The sequence below is a fragment of the Ranitomeya variabilis genome, chromosome 8 (genome assembly GCF_051348905.1).
Source record: "Ranitomeya variabilis isolate aRanVar5 chromosome 8, aRanVar5.hap1, whole genome shotgun sequence".
Classification (NCBI taxonomy): Eukaryota; Metazoa; Chordata; class Amphibia; order Anura; family Dendrobatidae; genus Ranitomeya; species Ranitomeya variabilis.
The window spans coordinates 190936213-190953034 of NC_135239.1; the positions used below are offsets into that span (position 1 = coordinate 190936213).

At 42.9% G+C, this 16822-nt stretch overlaps 1 protein-coding gene across 4 annotated transcripts in view; it reads right to left on the bottom strand.

Moving 5' to 3' along the window:
• CFAP20DC (CFAP20 domain containing) overlaps positions 1-16822 on the bottom strand; it is a 398952-nt gene that overhangs the window by 361223 nt on the left and 20907 nt on the right. For all 4 annotated transcript variants that reach the window (XM_077278690.1, XM_077278691.1, XM_077278693.1 and 1 more), the window contains exons 3-4: positions 14934-15023; positions 12045-12138 (exon numbers count right to left, since the gene is read on the bottom strand). In XM_077278690.1, the coding sequence (XP_077134805.1) occupies positions 12045-12138; positions 14934-15023 (184 nt within the window). The remainder of the gene's footprint in view (positions 1-12044; positions 12139-14933; positions 15024-16822) is intronic.

Consider the following 16822-nt stretch of genomic DNA (forward strand, 5'->3'; position numbering starts at 1 on the left):
AGCATTATACAAAGGAGGAGGCTAGGATGGGGAGAATTATACAAGGGAGGAGGCTAGGATGGGGAGAATTATACAAGGGAGGAGCCCAAGATGAGGAGCATTATACAAGGAAAGGGACGAGGATGAAGGGCATTGTACAAGGATGGGGCCCAGTACACCAAGAAAGAGCTCAGGATGGAGAAAATTATACCAAGAAGGGGTACAGGATGGGGGATATTATACCAGGAAGGGGCCCTGGATGGGCAACAATGTTATAGCATGGGGCCTAGAATGTGAAAATTATTTCTGTAAAGAGCCTAGGATGGGGGAAACTACTACAAGAAGGGGCCAGGATGGGGAAGATTATTACAGGAAGAACTGAAAGTAGTTCTGAGAATTTGATCCCGGTACCTAACAGCAGTAAGGGTGCAGCTGTCTATCATAACCATCACTGACAAACTGGTCATGCTGGATGAAGTCACGGGCAGCCGAACGTTGACCACCGCGTCTCCAGACTAATGTCTGTCACTTCTGCTCAGTGTCTTCTGCTCTCATCTCTGAAGAGAACGGGGGCCAATGATAGATGTGACAATGGTGTACTCTGGTGAATGCCAATCACACCACATGATGCTGAGCTGGGACAGTTTAGTCAGACACACTCATGTACACTAGTAGCCACTGGAGGTAACTTTGCAGAGATCTAGAATTTGTCCCCCTGTACCTCCTCTCATAAAGGAGCAGATACCGTTCCTGCTGCTGGATTTGTGCCCCTCTACGGTCCTGTCTGGCTCCCATTTTAACAATCTTGTCCTGCTATCTGCTCCATGCTCTTGAGACAATGCTGGGAGACACAGAAAACCTTCTTGTGATGGCCCATATGGATGTGCCATCCTAGAGGAGCTGGACTACTTGTCCATCCTGAATGGGCTGAAGGCATCACCTCCTGCTACCATTGTCACAAGGACTTTAGGAAAGTGCAAAACTAGAGAAGAATCAGTCAGAAAAGACAAGGAGAGAGGAATTATCTGTTGCCACCACCTGCAAAGCCATTCTCTTTTTTTGGTGGAGTTTGCCTTTCCAGTGCTCCTGTTGTCACTGTCATTTTCACTAAAGCATGTGCTATTGATTCACAATCACTTCTGCTTCTTAACTGGACAGATTACTTTCCCTGAAATTTAAAGAGAGACGGTCAAAACAATCCACCCCCAAACTGTTCAAATGGTGATTTTGTAACCTGAAAGATAATGTAATCCATACAACCTTTATATATGTAAGTTCTTGCCCTTGTTACTTAAAAAAAAACTGGTTTAATTCATATGCAAATGAGGCTTAAGCACTCTGGGAGTGTCAAAGCACTTCCCAAGCCTCTGCCTCCCTGGCTCTATTCCCCGCCCACCCCTCCTTCCTATGTTTGATTGACAGCCCACTGGCTGAGTTGTTAAGCCAGTGAGCTTTCAGTCAAGCAGAGGAAGGGGTGGCTGAGTGGGAAATAAAGCCAGGGATGACAAGTTGGACGGGGGCAAAAAAACAGGAAATAATCCAGCCGGCAAGTCTCCTGAGGCCAAACATTTACAAGCGTTTTCTCAAAATCATAAACGGAAAACAGCAAAGTGCTGGTAAGAACAAGCAATTTACTTATTAAAAAAACATCTAATTTCTCAAAAATGGAGGGATTTTAAAAAAAATATTTTTGGGCACTACTCTTTGCCCAGATTCCAAGTTACCTCTGCAATCTATAAGCAGTAGCCAGTTGCCAAGAGAGCAGCGCTTACAAACTCTTTGCTGTAAAGCTTGTAAGCGCCTCTCTGAAACTGGATTCAGTGCCACTGTGCTGCAGAGGCAAAAGTGCCTTTACTTGCGGCGTAGGAGAGTGCACACTTCAGGACAGCAACTGGACATTGCCTCTGGCGTGTACTTTCAGTCATTCAGGATCACCACATTGGTTTTATACATAGAATAATAGGTAATTCCTTAAACAGGAGTTTTTTTCAGAGTTGCTTCATTTTTCATTTTACGATATATTGCAGCAAATAAAAATGTTTTCACTGTAATTCATCAAGGGGCGCCCAAACTTTTTCCTTGTATCATATGTTCTTTTATTGCGCAAAATGCCTTACTCCAAGACCTTACACACTGGAATTCTTGACGTCGAAAAAGATGAATTAAATTCAATGAAAAAGGTCCCGATTATCAAAAACATCTGAAAGGAGCATCAAAAGTACGTTTACGCTTTGCTCTGCTCTTGAAGCATTCATCAGGACTCCCCAATGATACCGCGTACCGCTGAAAGCAAGGAAAACGGACATAAAGGACTCCCTGTCCCTTTCACATGCTTGCGGTTTAATGAGCATGACGCCATTCATTCAATTGAATGGTCAACGACACGGTACCTGGGAATAAAAATATCAGGGGAAACAACTTTGGAGTAATGCAGGGGGTGGCGATGTCCTACTTATCTCACAATAGCAAGGAGAAGTCGGATGGGCGTGTAGGAATCATAGCAAATTGCAGGGGATCCTTACCGCGGTGGCTGCTATTTCAGAAATCCTTACGGTATGAGAGACCTATTCATACAGGTAATTGGTAATTTCTGGACTATTTATTAAAATAATACTAATAATAATACAAGAAAACTGTCCACTTCTGTAATTTCACAGTGTATCTGGTTGCCATATTGCTTCCACATTGCTATAGGAATTCAATAAGGAGCTAATGCTAGTCAATGGAGCCCGAAACATATCTGGCATCTCGTTTTCAGACTTCACTGACCTCAATGGGGCTGAATTGACTTTCTCTCCCATTGCTATTATTATTATTGTGTCACTTTCCATTTCTCTCCCTAATATATATAGATTTAAATTACTGAATCCATCCTTGTCTCTTTTTTTTCCCCTATGTCTTGTCTTTGGTTATATTTTAAATGCACGATACCATCTTAAGAAGGGACTTCAAAAGTGCTATGCGCTCACTTTTCTAATTAGCCAAGACCTCACTGTAGATTCTTAGAAGGGTTATCCAGGATATTTAATTTTTTCATTAGGGGCCTAAGAACTAACAGACAGGTAGTTACTAAATTCCTGTCTGTTCTGCCCAGCGACAATCTCCGCGGCCAGAAAGTGGTCACATACCACTCCTTCTGTTCTCGTCACATCGACAAAGCAGCGGCTTCTCTTCTGCTCTGGTCTGTAGGGTGTGACTGCTGACATCATACTGATTGACAGCCAGCTACCTGTGCATAACTGCGGGGAGATGGCTGTCAATCAGCATGACATCGACAGTCATGCCCATCAACAAGAGGAAGTGCTGCGTGGTTAACATTGAGGAGCTGATTGACCGCTCTGGTTAGAACAGTCAGGTTCTGTTGCCTCTGTTAGCAACTACTTTCCAGCTAGCTTTTAGGCCCATAGTAAAAAAAAATAGCCATGGACAACCCCTTTAATATGAAGGATGAAACTTTACAGGAAGTTCACACACTTTCCACTGAAAATCTTCAAATATCTACAGAGAACTATGTGGTGGCAAATCCTCCTAAAATTGTATGGATCCTGCCACAGGCTTCCCTGCGGAGTGAAAACTGAAAAAAAAGATAATCACCTGTGCAAATTGAAAAACGAGGAAAACAAATCAATATCTGAGTAGAAAATAAAACCAATAAAACCAAGTGCCGAAAGTGGCGCCATCAAGAGATGAAGTGGTGGGAGCTTTCTCTGGCAGAATGATATATCACCAATGTCTGATGGATGGCGGTCCACCTGTTGTGACCATCACCAGTCAGATACTGGTGGCAAATCCTAGAATCTACCAGCTTTAATTAACAGCTTTTAATTACTTCATGGCCCATTGTCAACATCTTGATGACATCTACTGTGAGAAGGAAACCATTTCGGCATATACGGTAACTAAGCCTCAACCGCTTCCGTTTTCTGAGTCATTTTTCTCCATTAAATATTAGTATTCATAAACTGTGTTCCATTTTTTAGTTCTAATATCGTATGATGAATGGCAATGTGAGAATCTGGAATCGAAACACTTTATATTAATGTTAGCAATAAACAAATTAAAGACTAATTTTTTTGTAGGGATATAATAATTTACTATAAAGTTCTGCTGATAGAAAAAATGGAGAATATGCTAGCAACTTCGCAATAATTAATCTCCCAGCCATTAGCACCAGACTGCATTTTTAATACATCTTTTGTTTTTTTATTATTATTATTTTGTGCCTATACAGAGAATTTGTGAATCTCCTGCCTTCACGAATATTGCTATTTATTTTATAGTAGACAGGATTTAGGACTCGTACCTATAGATCAACATGGCTGCCGGTTTTCTATGAAGGATAAAGAAAAACAAGCTATGTCAATTAGTGTTGTCACTTTGGCTGTCTAACAGTTCTAAAGCCAAATTTCAATATTGTACTCTCTAAATATTTAGTGTGATTGTCCAAAATTAAATATTCAGTAAGGTATTAAGCCACGTTCACACATTCAGTATTTGGACAGTATTTTATCTCCGTATTTGTAAGCCCAAATCAGAAGTGGGTGATAAATACAGAAGTGGTGACGTGTTTCTTTTATACTTTTCCTCTGATTATTCCAATCCTGGTTTTAGATTACAAATACTGTTGTGAATTCTGTTGTGGGTTCTGCTCTTGGGCTCCCTCCGGTGGTTATGAGTGGTAGTGCTGCTGTTTGTCCTTCACAGCAGTCATCAGGTGCTTCCACTTTGGACGGGGCTATTTAGTCTGGCTTCACCCTATAGGTAGTGCCAGTTGTCCATTGTTTTCTAGGGATCCACATCTCTGCTTGGTTTCTCCTTCTGGATTGTCCAAATCATCAAATATAAGTCCTGGCTCTGTTTTTGCAGTCCACATGCGGTGGACTTAATAGTTCTGTGAATTGCTATGTTTTTTCTTGTCCAGCTTTGTCTGTGTTAAGATTTACTCAGCCAAGTTGGAAGCTCTGGAGTCGCAGAGTTACCCTCCATGCCTTTAGTTAGGTGTGGAGATTTTTGTATTCTCTGTGGTGGATTTTGTAGTATTTTTTTATACTGACCGCACAGTACTCTTTCCTGTCTTTTCTTTCTAGGTAGCGTGGCCTCCTTTGCTAAATTCTGTTTTCAGTCTGCGTTTGTAATTTCCCTCTCCTCTCACAGTCAATATTTGTGGGGGGCTGCCTTTCCTTTGGGAATTTTCTCTGAGGCAAGATAGTATTCCTGTTTCTTTCTTTAGGTGTAATTAGTCCTCCGGCTGTGTCGAGGTGTCTAGGATTGGTAGGTACATTCCACGGCTACTTCTAGTTGATGTGTTAAGTTCAGGGTCTGCGGTCAGTATAGAGGCCACCTACTCCAGAGCTCGTCCATGCTGCTCCTAGGCCACCAGTTCATAACAGTACAACTGGCCAACAATGAGTTAACCGCATCTCAAAAGAAGGGAAAGAAAGTGCTGAGCCATTTTTTTTTCTGTACTCTGTTGTGTTTTTTTTCCCCTCTTCACTTCTGGGTGGCTCAGGAGTTAGGCGTTGACATGGATGTTCAGGGACTTGCTTCTCGGGTGGATCAACTTGCTGCTAGAGTACAGGGTATTTCTGATTATATCGTGCAGACTCCTGTTTTAGAGCCTAGAATTCCTACCCCCGATCTGTTCTTCGGGGACAGGTCCAAATTTTTGAGCTTTAAAAATAACTGTAAACTGTTTTTTGCTCTTAAGCCCCGTTCCTCTGGTGATCCCATCCAGCAGGTAAAAATTGTCATTTCTCTGTTGCGTGGTGACCCGCAGGATTGGGCATTTTCCCTGGAATCTGGGAATCCGGTCTTGCTTAATGTAGACGCCTTTTTTCAGGCGCTTGGGTTATTGTATGATGAACCTAACTCTGTAGAGCATGCTGAGAAAACACTTTTGGCCCTGTGTCAGGGTCAAGAAGCGGCAGAGTCATATTGCCAGAAATTCAGAAAATGGTCTGTGCTTACTAAGTGGAATGAGGATGCTTTGGCGGCAATTTTCAGAAAGGGTCTTTCTAAATCCGTTAAAGATGTTATGGTGGGGTTCCCCACGCCTGCAGGTCTGAGTGATTCTATGTCTCTGGCCATTCAAATTGATCGGCGCTTGCGTGAGCGCAGAGTTGTGCACACTATGGCGTTGTCTTCCGAGCGGAGTCCTGAGCCTATGCAGTGTGATAGGATTGTGTCTAGAGCGGAACGCCAAGGATTCAGACGTCAGAATAGGTTGTGCTTTTACTGCGGCGATTCTGCTCATGTTATTTCTGATTGCCCTAAACGTGCCAAGAGAATCGCTAATTCCGTTACCATCAGTACTGTACAACCTAAATTTCTGTTATCTGTGACCCTGATCTGCTCATTATCGTCATTTTCTGTCATGGCATTTGTGGATTCAGGCACCGCTTTAAATTTAATGAACTTAGAATTTGCCAGACGTTGTGGTTTTCCCTTGCAGCCTTTGCAGAGTCCTATCCCTTTGAGGGGGATTGATGCTACACCGTTGGCTAAAAATAAACCTCAGTTTTGGACACAGCTGACCATGTGCATGGCGCCAGCCCATCAGGAAGATTGTCGTATTCTGGTGTTGCATAATCTGCATGATGCTATTGTGCTGGGGTTTCCATGGTTACAGGTGCATAATCCGGTGTTGGATTGGAAATCTATGTCTGTGACTAGTTGGGGTTGTCAGGGGGTTCACGATGATGTTCCTCTGATGTCAATTTCCTCCTCCCCCTCTTCTGAAATTCCTGAGTTTCTGTCAGATTTCCAGGATGTTTTCGATGAGCCCAAGTCCAGTTCCCTTCCACCGCATAGGGACTGTGATTGTGCTATTGACTTGATTCCAGGCTGTAAGTTTCCTAAGGGCCAACTTTTCAACCTGTCTGTGCCTGAACATGCCGCCATGTGGAGCTATGTAAAGGAGTCTTTGGAGAAGGGATATATTCGGCCATCTTCTTCTCCATTAGGAGCAGGTTTTTTTTTTGTTGCCAAGAAGGATGGCTCCTTGAGACCCTGTATTGATTATCGCCTCTTGAATAAGATCACGGTCAAATTCCAATACCCTTTGCCTTTGCTTTCTGATTTGTTTGCCAGAATTAAGGGGGCTAGTTGGTTTACTAAGATTGACCTTCGAGGGGCATATAATCTGGTTCGTATTAAGCAGGGTGACGAATGGAAAACTGCGCTTAATACGCCCGAGGGCCATTTTGAGTATCTTGTGATGCCATTCGGACTCACTAATGCCCCATCTGTGTTTCAGTCCTTCATGCATGATATTTTTTGGAATTATCTTGATAAATTCATGATTGTATATTTGGATGATATTTTGATTTTTTCCGATGATTGGGAGTCTCATGTGAAACAAGTCAGGATGGTATTTCAGGTCCTTCGTGATAATGCCTTGTTTGTGAAGGGGTCTAAGTGCCTCTTTGGAGTACAGAAGGTTTCTTTTTTGGGCTTCATTTTTTCTCCATCATCTATAGAAATGGATCCGGCTAAGGTTCAGGCCATTCATGATTGGATCCAGCCCACATCCGTGAAGAGCCTTCAGAAATTTTTGGGCTTTGCTAATTTTTATCCCCGTTTCATTGCCAACTTCTCCAGTGTGGTTAAACCCCTGACCGATTTGACGAGGAAGGGCGCTGATGTAGCTAATTGGTCCTCTGAGGCCGTTTCTGCCTTTCAGGAGCTTAAGCGCCAATTTACTTCTGCCCCTGTGTTGCGTCAGCCGGATGTTTCTCTTCCTTTTCAGGTTGAGGTTGACGCTTCTGAGATTGGGGCAGGGGCCGTTTTGTCTCAGAGGAATTCTGATGGTTCCTTGATGAAACCGTGTGCCTTCTTTTCTCGAAAGTTTTCGCCTGCGGAACGCAATTATGATGTCGGCAATCGTGAGTTGTTGGCTATGAAGTGGGCATTTGAGGAGTGGCGACATTGGCTTGAGGGGGCCAAGCACCGAATTGTGGTCTTGACCGATCATAAGAATCTGATTTACCTCGAGTCTGCCAAACGGCTGAATCCTAGACAGGCCCGATGGTCCCTGTTTTTCTCCCATTTTGATTTTGTTGTCTCGTATCTTCCAGGTTCTAAGAATGTTAAGGCTGATGCCCTCTCTAGGAGTTTCTTGCCTGATTCCCCTGGGATTCTTGAGCCGGTTGGTATTCTTAGGGAGGGGGTGATTCTTTCTGCCATCTCCCCTGATTTGGGACAGGCTCTTCAGGAGTTTCAGGTTGATAAACCTGATCGCTGTCCAGCGGGGAAACTGTTTGTTCCTGACAGATGGACTAGTAAAGTGATTTCTGAGGTTCACTGTTCTGTGTTGGCTGGCCATCCTGGGATTTTTGGTACCAGAGATTTGGTTAGTAGGTCCTTTTGGTGGCCTTCTTTGTCACGGGATGTGCGTTCTTTTGTGCAGTCCTGTGGGACTTGTGCGCGGGCCAAACCTTGCTGCTCCCGCACCAGTGGGTTGCTTTTGCCTTTGCCGGTCCCTGAGAGGCCTTGGACGCATATTTCTATGGATTTTATTTCGGATCTTCCTGTTTCCCAGAGGATGTCTGTTATGTGGGTGGTCTGTGACCGGTTTTCTAAGATGGTTCATTTGGTACCTTTGCCTAAGTTGCCCTCCTCTTCTGAGTTGGTTCCGTTGTTTTTTCAGCATGTGTTTCGTTTGCATGGCATTCCGGAGAATATTGTGTCCGATAGAGGTTCCCAGTTTGTTTCTAGGTTTTGGCGGTCCTTTTGTGCTAAGCTGGGCATTGATTTGTCTTTTTCTTCCGCATTTCATCCTCAGACAAACGGCCAAACCGAGCGAACTAACCAGACTTTGGAAACTTATTTGAGATGCTTTGTGTCTGCCGATCAGGATGATTGGGTGGCTTTCTTTCCATTGGCTGAGTTTGCCCTTAATAATCGGGCTAGTTCTGCTACCTTGGTGTCACCATTCTTTTGTAATTCTGGGTTTCATCCTCGTTTTTCTTCAGGGCAGGTTGAGTCTTCTGATTGTCCTGGGGTGGACTCTGTGGTTGACAGGTTGCAGCAGATTTGGGCTCATGTTGTGGACAATTTGGTGTTGTCTCAGGAGGAGGCTCAGCGTTTTGCCAACCGTCGTCGGCGTGTGGGTTCCCGGCTTCGGGTTGGGGATTTGGTCTGGTTGTCTTCCCGTCATGTTCCTATGAAGGTTTCTTCCCCTAAGTTCAAGCCTCGGTTTATTGGTCCTTATAGGATTTCTGAGATTATCAATCCAGTGTCTTTTCGTTGGCCCTTCCAGCCTCTTTTTCCATCCATAATGTTTTTCATAGATCTTTGTTGCGGAAATATGTGGTGCCCGTGGTTCCCTCTGTTGATCCTCCTGCCCCGGTGTTGATTGATGGAGAGTTGGAGTATGTTGTGGAAAAGATCTTGGATTCTCGTTTTTCTAGACGGAGGCTTCAGTATCTTGTCAAGTGGAAGGGTTATGGCCAGGAGGATAATTCTTGGGTTGTTGCCTCCGATGTTCATGCTGACGATTTGGTTTGTGCCTTCCATTTGGCTCGTCCGGATCGGCCTGGGGGCTCTGGTGAGGGTTCGGTGACCCCTCCTCAATGGGGGGTACTGTTGTGAATTCTGTTGTGGGTTCTGCTCTTGGGCTCCCTCCGGTGGTTATGAGTGGTAGTGCTGCTGTTTGTCCTTCACAACAGTCATCAGCTGCTTCCACTTTGGACGGGGCTATTTAGTCTGGCTCCTGCCTTTAGTGAGTGCCAGTTGTCCATTGTTTTCTAGGGATCCACATCTCTGCTTGGTTTCTCCTTCTGGATTGTCCAAATCATCAAAGATAAGTCCTGGCTCTGTTTTTGCAGTCCACATGCGGTGGACTTAATAGTTCTGTGAATTGCTATGTTTTTTCTTGTCCAGCTTTGTCTGTGTTAAGATTTACTCAGCCAAGTTGGAAGCTCTGGAGTCGCAGAGTTACCCTCCATGCCTTTAGTTAGGTGTGGAGATTTTTGTATTCTCTGTGGTGGATTTTGTAGTATTTTTTTATACTGACCGCACAGTACTCTTTCCTGTCTTTTCTTTCTAGGTAGCGTGGCCTCCTTTGCTAAATTCTGTTTTCAGTCTGCGTTTGTAATTTCCCTCTCCTCTCACAGTCAATATTTGTGGGGGGCTGCCTTTCCTTTGGGAATTTTCTCTGAGGCAAGATAATATTCCTGTTTCTTTCTTTAGGTGACATTAGTCCTCCGGCCGTGACGAGGTGTCTAGGGAGTGACAGGAACATCCCACGGCTACTTCTAGTTGATGTGTTAAGTTCAGGGTCTGCGGTCAGTATAGAGGCCACCTACTCCAGAGCTCGTCCATGCTGCTCCTAGGCCACCAGTTCATAACAAAATACTGATGTAAAATACTGACCAAATACTGCCGTGTAAAAGCGCCTTATTCACAGAACCACACGAATGTTCTCATGGTCATTGTCTGGACTTTCCAGTATACGCGATTTGGTGCATGAGTGGCATAACACGGGATCTGTGGCTGTTCAAAAAAAATAATATAGACAATCATGTTTTTGGACAACTGCCATTGTTGTAGACATCCAAGAGAGGATAATGAAAAGCCAAAGGAAATCGCCATAAAAATTATCCCAACGGATGCAGAATAACATGTTGATATTGTCATGATCCAGACCGGGTTTTGAGTCCTGTTTTCCCTTTTCTCGGTCTGATCATGTCAGGGGTTAACTTTTCTTAGCCTCAGTCTGGTTTCCAGGTTTTGCTATTTATCTCTGTTGCATCTTGCAGGCGGAGTCAGTTATAGTTCTGCCTACGGCGTGTGTAGCTGACTCTGGTATATCCTGATTTGTCCTGCTGCTTTAGCTGCCTGAACCCGTGTCTCTGTTTTTTCCCCTGTTCCCGTCTTGACTCAGTGTTTCCCTTTAGGGTGCAGACCCCCCTGGTTTTGACTTGGCTTGTATCATGACCTGTTCTTTTCTTCTGTCTTTGGCTTATCCACTCCTGACTGTTACTGACCTTTTGGCTTGTCTCTGACTCTGTGTTTTGTCTTTTCCTTTGGTACTGCGCTACTGACTATATAGAACTGGTTTGTTTGACTATTCTGCTGCCACCTGTGGTAGCCTCACTGATGCACTGCAGGTCAGCTCTGTTTTGGTGCAGACCTGCTTCCTCTCTACTGTCATCTAGTGAAGCCTGCACCTACCTGCATTGCAGAAGCTTGACAGATATGTACTGGAATCATGTCACGTGAAGAAATTGGGTGTAAGTTGTGCAAGAGTAAGAGCTCAGTCACACATCAGTTTTCCACATATGTGTGCTACCCATGTTTTTTACAAATAGCACCCGTACCTACAAAAGACTAAGGGAATGTTCATATGTCTGTGATTTTTTGGTTCCTGTGTGGTCAGCATAAAATCATGGAGACATGTCTGATATCGATTTGCGTGACGGATCAAACTCACCGGTGAAAGTGTATGAGTCCGTGAAAAACTTGAATACCATCCAAGTGAGGTCCATTTTTTTACAGACTGAGAGTAAGGAGAAGGTGAAGAAACAACAGAGAAAAACTGATAAAATTCTGATGAAACTTGTACCGATTTTCTCTTACGAGAAAATCACTGAAGTATGCATGAGCCTTTAAATGGGGAATAAACAGAAAAATGTGTCGTATTACAATTGGTTACTGGATATAATTGTGGACCCGTCGAAGCGCAGTTCCACATGGTATGGTAATCCAAAGAATTATAAGTAATGGCCCACAGAAAAGTCACAGGAGCTGCTCTGACAACAACTCCATAGTCCAAAAGTCAACGTTTGGCACACAGCATTGGTTACATGAATTGTTGGACAACTTTGCACCAAAATTTGGGACTTTTGTATGCCAGTGGTCTAGCGAAAAACCAAAAGTATATTCCAGTCATATTTATCATGTTGCATAAATAAATGTGGCGTCATGTGTAATATTCTCACATAACATGATGCACTTAGATAAATCTATTGATAAATCTCCCCCAATGTTATTCCGATGGGTTTGTTTTCTTGGCCAAATAAGGGTAAAGTTAGGACAAAGCCAGACGCTTCCAGGACACTTACGCATTTGCTTGTTCTCCTTTGGCAGCTGCATCTTGATCGTCTGGCTGCTTCCTTCAAGGACAAAGACGAAACTCTTCACTTCCTTATCAAAGTCCTTGAATCATATTAATAAAAATATAATAAATTAGCCATCAAATGCTATTAGAAAAATCACTGAGCAGAACTGATCAAAGAAGATTCTTTTTCATTTTTCTTTTTTTTTTCTTTTTCATTTTGGAATAGCAGACGTTAAACCCCCCGGGAGCGTCTGATCACAGGTAATGTACTGTAAGCGGCTGAATGATAGGTGAATGCTGTTCATTAAACCACGCACCAATTGTCCTAATCAATTTTGCTAAAGCATGTTATTATTTTTAGATTAAAAATAAATCAGCTGCTACGACACTCACCGCTGTGTGAAATGTACGAGTGCTGCCATTACTATGTATTATCACCCTGCAGTACGGATTTAAAGGAAACTTTATGCTCTTTAATGAAATCAATGTCATTTATTATAAGGCATGCTGTTTGCTAGTAAAAGGTTAGAATAGGTTTAGATTGTTGCCTAGCAAAACGATATATAGCCAGTGGGTGACTACATTCGATTTTAATACTTTTTTAATACTTTTATTGACACTAATGTGGTAATTCCAGGGTATGTACATGTAATAGTAATGGCTTTTCTACTTATTGTATGTCTGAAAAGAAAACTCAGAAGATCCTCAAATTTTACTCCTTTTTTTACATTACAGCTAATACAGGGATTTATCTCCAACCTGGACATCATTCTTAAAAGGCTTAGTCTGATTTATAAAACTCTATTAGGGACTAGTGAGTTAAAAGGTGTTATCTCGTTATGTTAAAAAGTTCCCTCTCCAAATGTTGCTTCTTCACTGATTCAGGAACAGTTTTTCTTTTTTTTCTGTGTCGCTCCGTTCCAAAGTTATGCCCCTGGTAATAATAGTGCAAATGTTCCTTTTAAAACATTCCAAAACATTACTCTGTGGGCGTTGGCTTTTTCTCTTCTGATGCTGTCCAATCAAAACACGGCCACGCCCCCATACAAGTTTTGTGGTATACGCCCAGAAGGGAATGCTTGCACTATTACCGAGGGCTACATCTTTGTAATGGAGCGACGCAGAAAAAAAAGGAAAATTGTTCCAAAATCAAGGGAACAGCAGAAATTGAAGACGATACCCAGTTTAAATTTAAGTTTCCAGCAAAAAGTTCTCTTTAAATGGTCAAAATTGCTGAGTGCTTAAAAAGAACAAGCAACTTCTTATTTTACTTATTGTTAAAAATCCTCTTTGTTCTCAAGAACGTAAACATTTTTAATTCTATCGTGTACTTAGAGTTTTCTACACTACCGGCAATCTCTGTAGTCTACTAGCAGTGACCAGTCTCTTAGGCAAGGAGAACATTGCTTGCATGCTTTTTCTAAAGTCCGGTTGTCCAGTTCATTGGATCCATGGAGCCTCGGTGTCTCTGCTTTCCTACGATGCTACAGAGGCAAAGTTTCCTTTGCTGTAGCAGAGAAAGCACATCTCAAACCAGCAGTGTATCCACGCAGCTGGTCTGATCAGGAGCACACCATCAAGAAGCTGGGAGGCAGTGAAGCGGTGTGCTCCTGAAGATCAATGTTGAGAGACCCTATAGAAGGCCCCTATTTAAGATCCTCATCCAAGACTGGCCTCAGTGAGTGTCTGTAACTCTGGAGGACCTGTCCTGTCCTGGATTACACAAATAATCCATTGATGTGATTTACATCTGTTAGCCAGCATAAGTACATGTGGGGGTTGCCTGGTTGCTAGGGAATCCCCACATGTACTTATGCTGGCTAGTAGCTGTAAATCATTCAGCTGCGGCAAGAAAAACTAAATCTTCGAGCACTAAAAAATACTCGGAGGACCCCCGAGCAAGCTCGAGAAATTTCGAGTAACGAGAACATCACATAAATGGTCATCAGCTCTCAATCTTGTGGATATGTCCTGTCCATACACCACATAGTAGTCAATTATCTGAACAAATGGCCGCTTTCTTACACTACGTTTCCCCTACTGTTGCTGTTGTATCGGAACCCAGGTCCACGGCAATCAGGTGATTGCCATGGCAGGTCCCATTTGAAAGGGGTTGTCTACAGTGAGGCATGGTAAGTTATCACACTTGCGCTTATGTCATGGCAAATTTGAGCCCCTTTTTATTTCTGCTTTTTGGGATGCTGTTTTGGATAAAGAGTAGGGATTAGTGAACGTGCTGGGATAAGGTGTTATCTGAGCATGCTCGGGTTCGGCGTGCTCGAATAATATGTTCGAGTCCCATGGCAGCATGTCTCGCGGCTGTCCAATAGCCGCAAAACATAAATGGATTGTCTGTTTGTTAGGCAATCCCTGCATGTGTTTGGGCTGTCGAATAGCCGCGAGACATGCATTCGCGGGGACTCGAACATACTTTTCGAGCATGCCGAAGATACTTGGTTGGCACCCGAGCATGCTCAGATAACACCTTATCCCAGCACATTCACTCATCACTATGAAGAACCCCTATATCCAACAGTCAGACACAACATTGCCCCTTAATAAAACCAGCATAGAAAACTATGTCAACAACGGCTGTCTGTTGAATATCTGTAATATTTATATCCAATCATGGCTTCATTATATAGTCAGGTCAGATCGGGTGTTGACCATTAGGCATATTGATCCATTTGTTAAAAGATATAGAAAAAAAGACAAAATCTAAAAAAAAAATTGATATCTCAACAATCTAATATAATAATAAAATTAACGGCATAAGATCAATCACCAGTCAAACAGTAATATAAAAGAAAGGCTGCTCTTCCTCAAAATGTAAAGGTTACCATCTGGAAATATAGAGGGAGGCTTATATAAAATTTACTGTATTAATCCTTACTTTCCAGATTGCTGATTGACTTCCAAATAGCCTCCACTTGGCCACGGGATCCTTTCCTTGAGCACTAAATACTTCAACAAATGGTCCCCCCTGAAAGACATTACATGTGAATGCAAACTATTAGCAACATAGAGAAAATATATACAGTACCTTGAAAAAGTATTCATACCCCGTTAGCTATCTCACATTTTTTTCACATTACACTCACTATCTCAAATGTAATTAATTGGGATCTGTCTCTACCAGCTTTGCACATCGAAAAGCTGAAATATTTGCCAATTCTTCTTGGCAGACTCGCTCTAGCTCAGTGAGATTGGATGTAGAGCGTTTGTGAACTGCAATTTTCAAAGCACAAGACTTGTAGGTCTGTGACAAGACTAGTCTGGCTTTGCCGCTGTCTGGTTTCTTCCTGCATTGCTCCAGATAATTGACAGGTTTCTCCCTATGTGTACATGTGGATCCTGAGAGCGCATGTGCACATAGAGTGACTGCAGACTTGTACCCCAACCTTTTTGACCCCATTGCACCTTTTCCTCCAGTATCACAGGCTGACGATGGTCATGGAGTATATAGTCATGTACGTTGGGGGCCCAACGAAGACCCAAGTGTCCACTATGTTAGTCCTTCCTAGTATTAAATCCTGCCGATTTTTTTTTCCATCCTTCCTTATGAGATTGATGACATATCCTAAGGATAGGACATTTACATCAAATGGCATCACCACTAATGAGCACCAGCGGTGAATGGAAGTCGGAGCTGTGTGGCTGTGTTCACTATATAATGACAGTTTCCAAGAACGGCAGCTCATGTCCTACAAACACTACACAATTAATGGAGCCATGCTGTGCTCACTATTAACTGTGCCCCTTTCTCTATTTACATATGTCCTACTGTCAACGGTGAGGTTGCCAAATGTTGGATCTCCACCGATCTGATATAAATGACTTATCCCAAGGTTACGTCCTCAATATCATAAGGAAGGACAATACCTATAACATACATTTAGGGGACAGATAGGACTATGCCAACAGAATCAGATTACATAGGGTTTATATGCTTTTTGCATGGCGCTCTACAACAGCTGTAGGTAAAATTTCTACGTTGCTTTATTCTTCATTTTAGAAGCCTTGAAGCGGTTATGAAATGTTTGCAAACATGGATCCTTCCTTCAAGGGTTAGTTCAGACGAGCGGGTTTTATGGACGTGTGCACCACGGACCGCACAGGGAAAGCACACGTACCATTCATTGCCATACGGTGTACATGGTTAAGAAATGGTCCGCGTGGTTAAATATCATATTATACACTATTCTAGTCCGATTTATAGAGACAGACTAGTGCATATCCACTATAAGGGCTAGGAAACAGAGCTTCACATGGAGCCAGTCACATCTGTATTTGCCAACGTGAATAGCCCGAGTTTCAGTATGGCCACCTGAACTTGGCCTAAACCTACCATATGTTTTTTCATCAGCCCACAACTTTTAAGAGCAAGAGTTTACTCGAATCATATTTCTTCATACTAACGAGATTTTTCCTAATTCCAAAAGCTCAACTGTTGTTCTAGGAAAAACCGAGCTCTTCTATTAAGCTCTCATGGCGTGGAGACTCTCGGCTATATCCATCCATGTTGTAATGTGCGCCTTCGTATCAGATTCTATCAATCATACATTTTTTACTTTTCTGCACAAATGAAGGCGACAACATAATTGTATGTGATGGCAAATAAAACCATCCACATTATCACAGCGGGAGCCACTAATCCATACGACAGCTTCTTCCAAAACTTTACACGGTTCAGTAAAAGCTGCGCTGCGAAGGGGTGATGTTTTCACAATTACAGTGGCCATAAAATGGAATCTGGGGATATAACGCAGGAAGCTCCTGGCG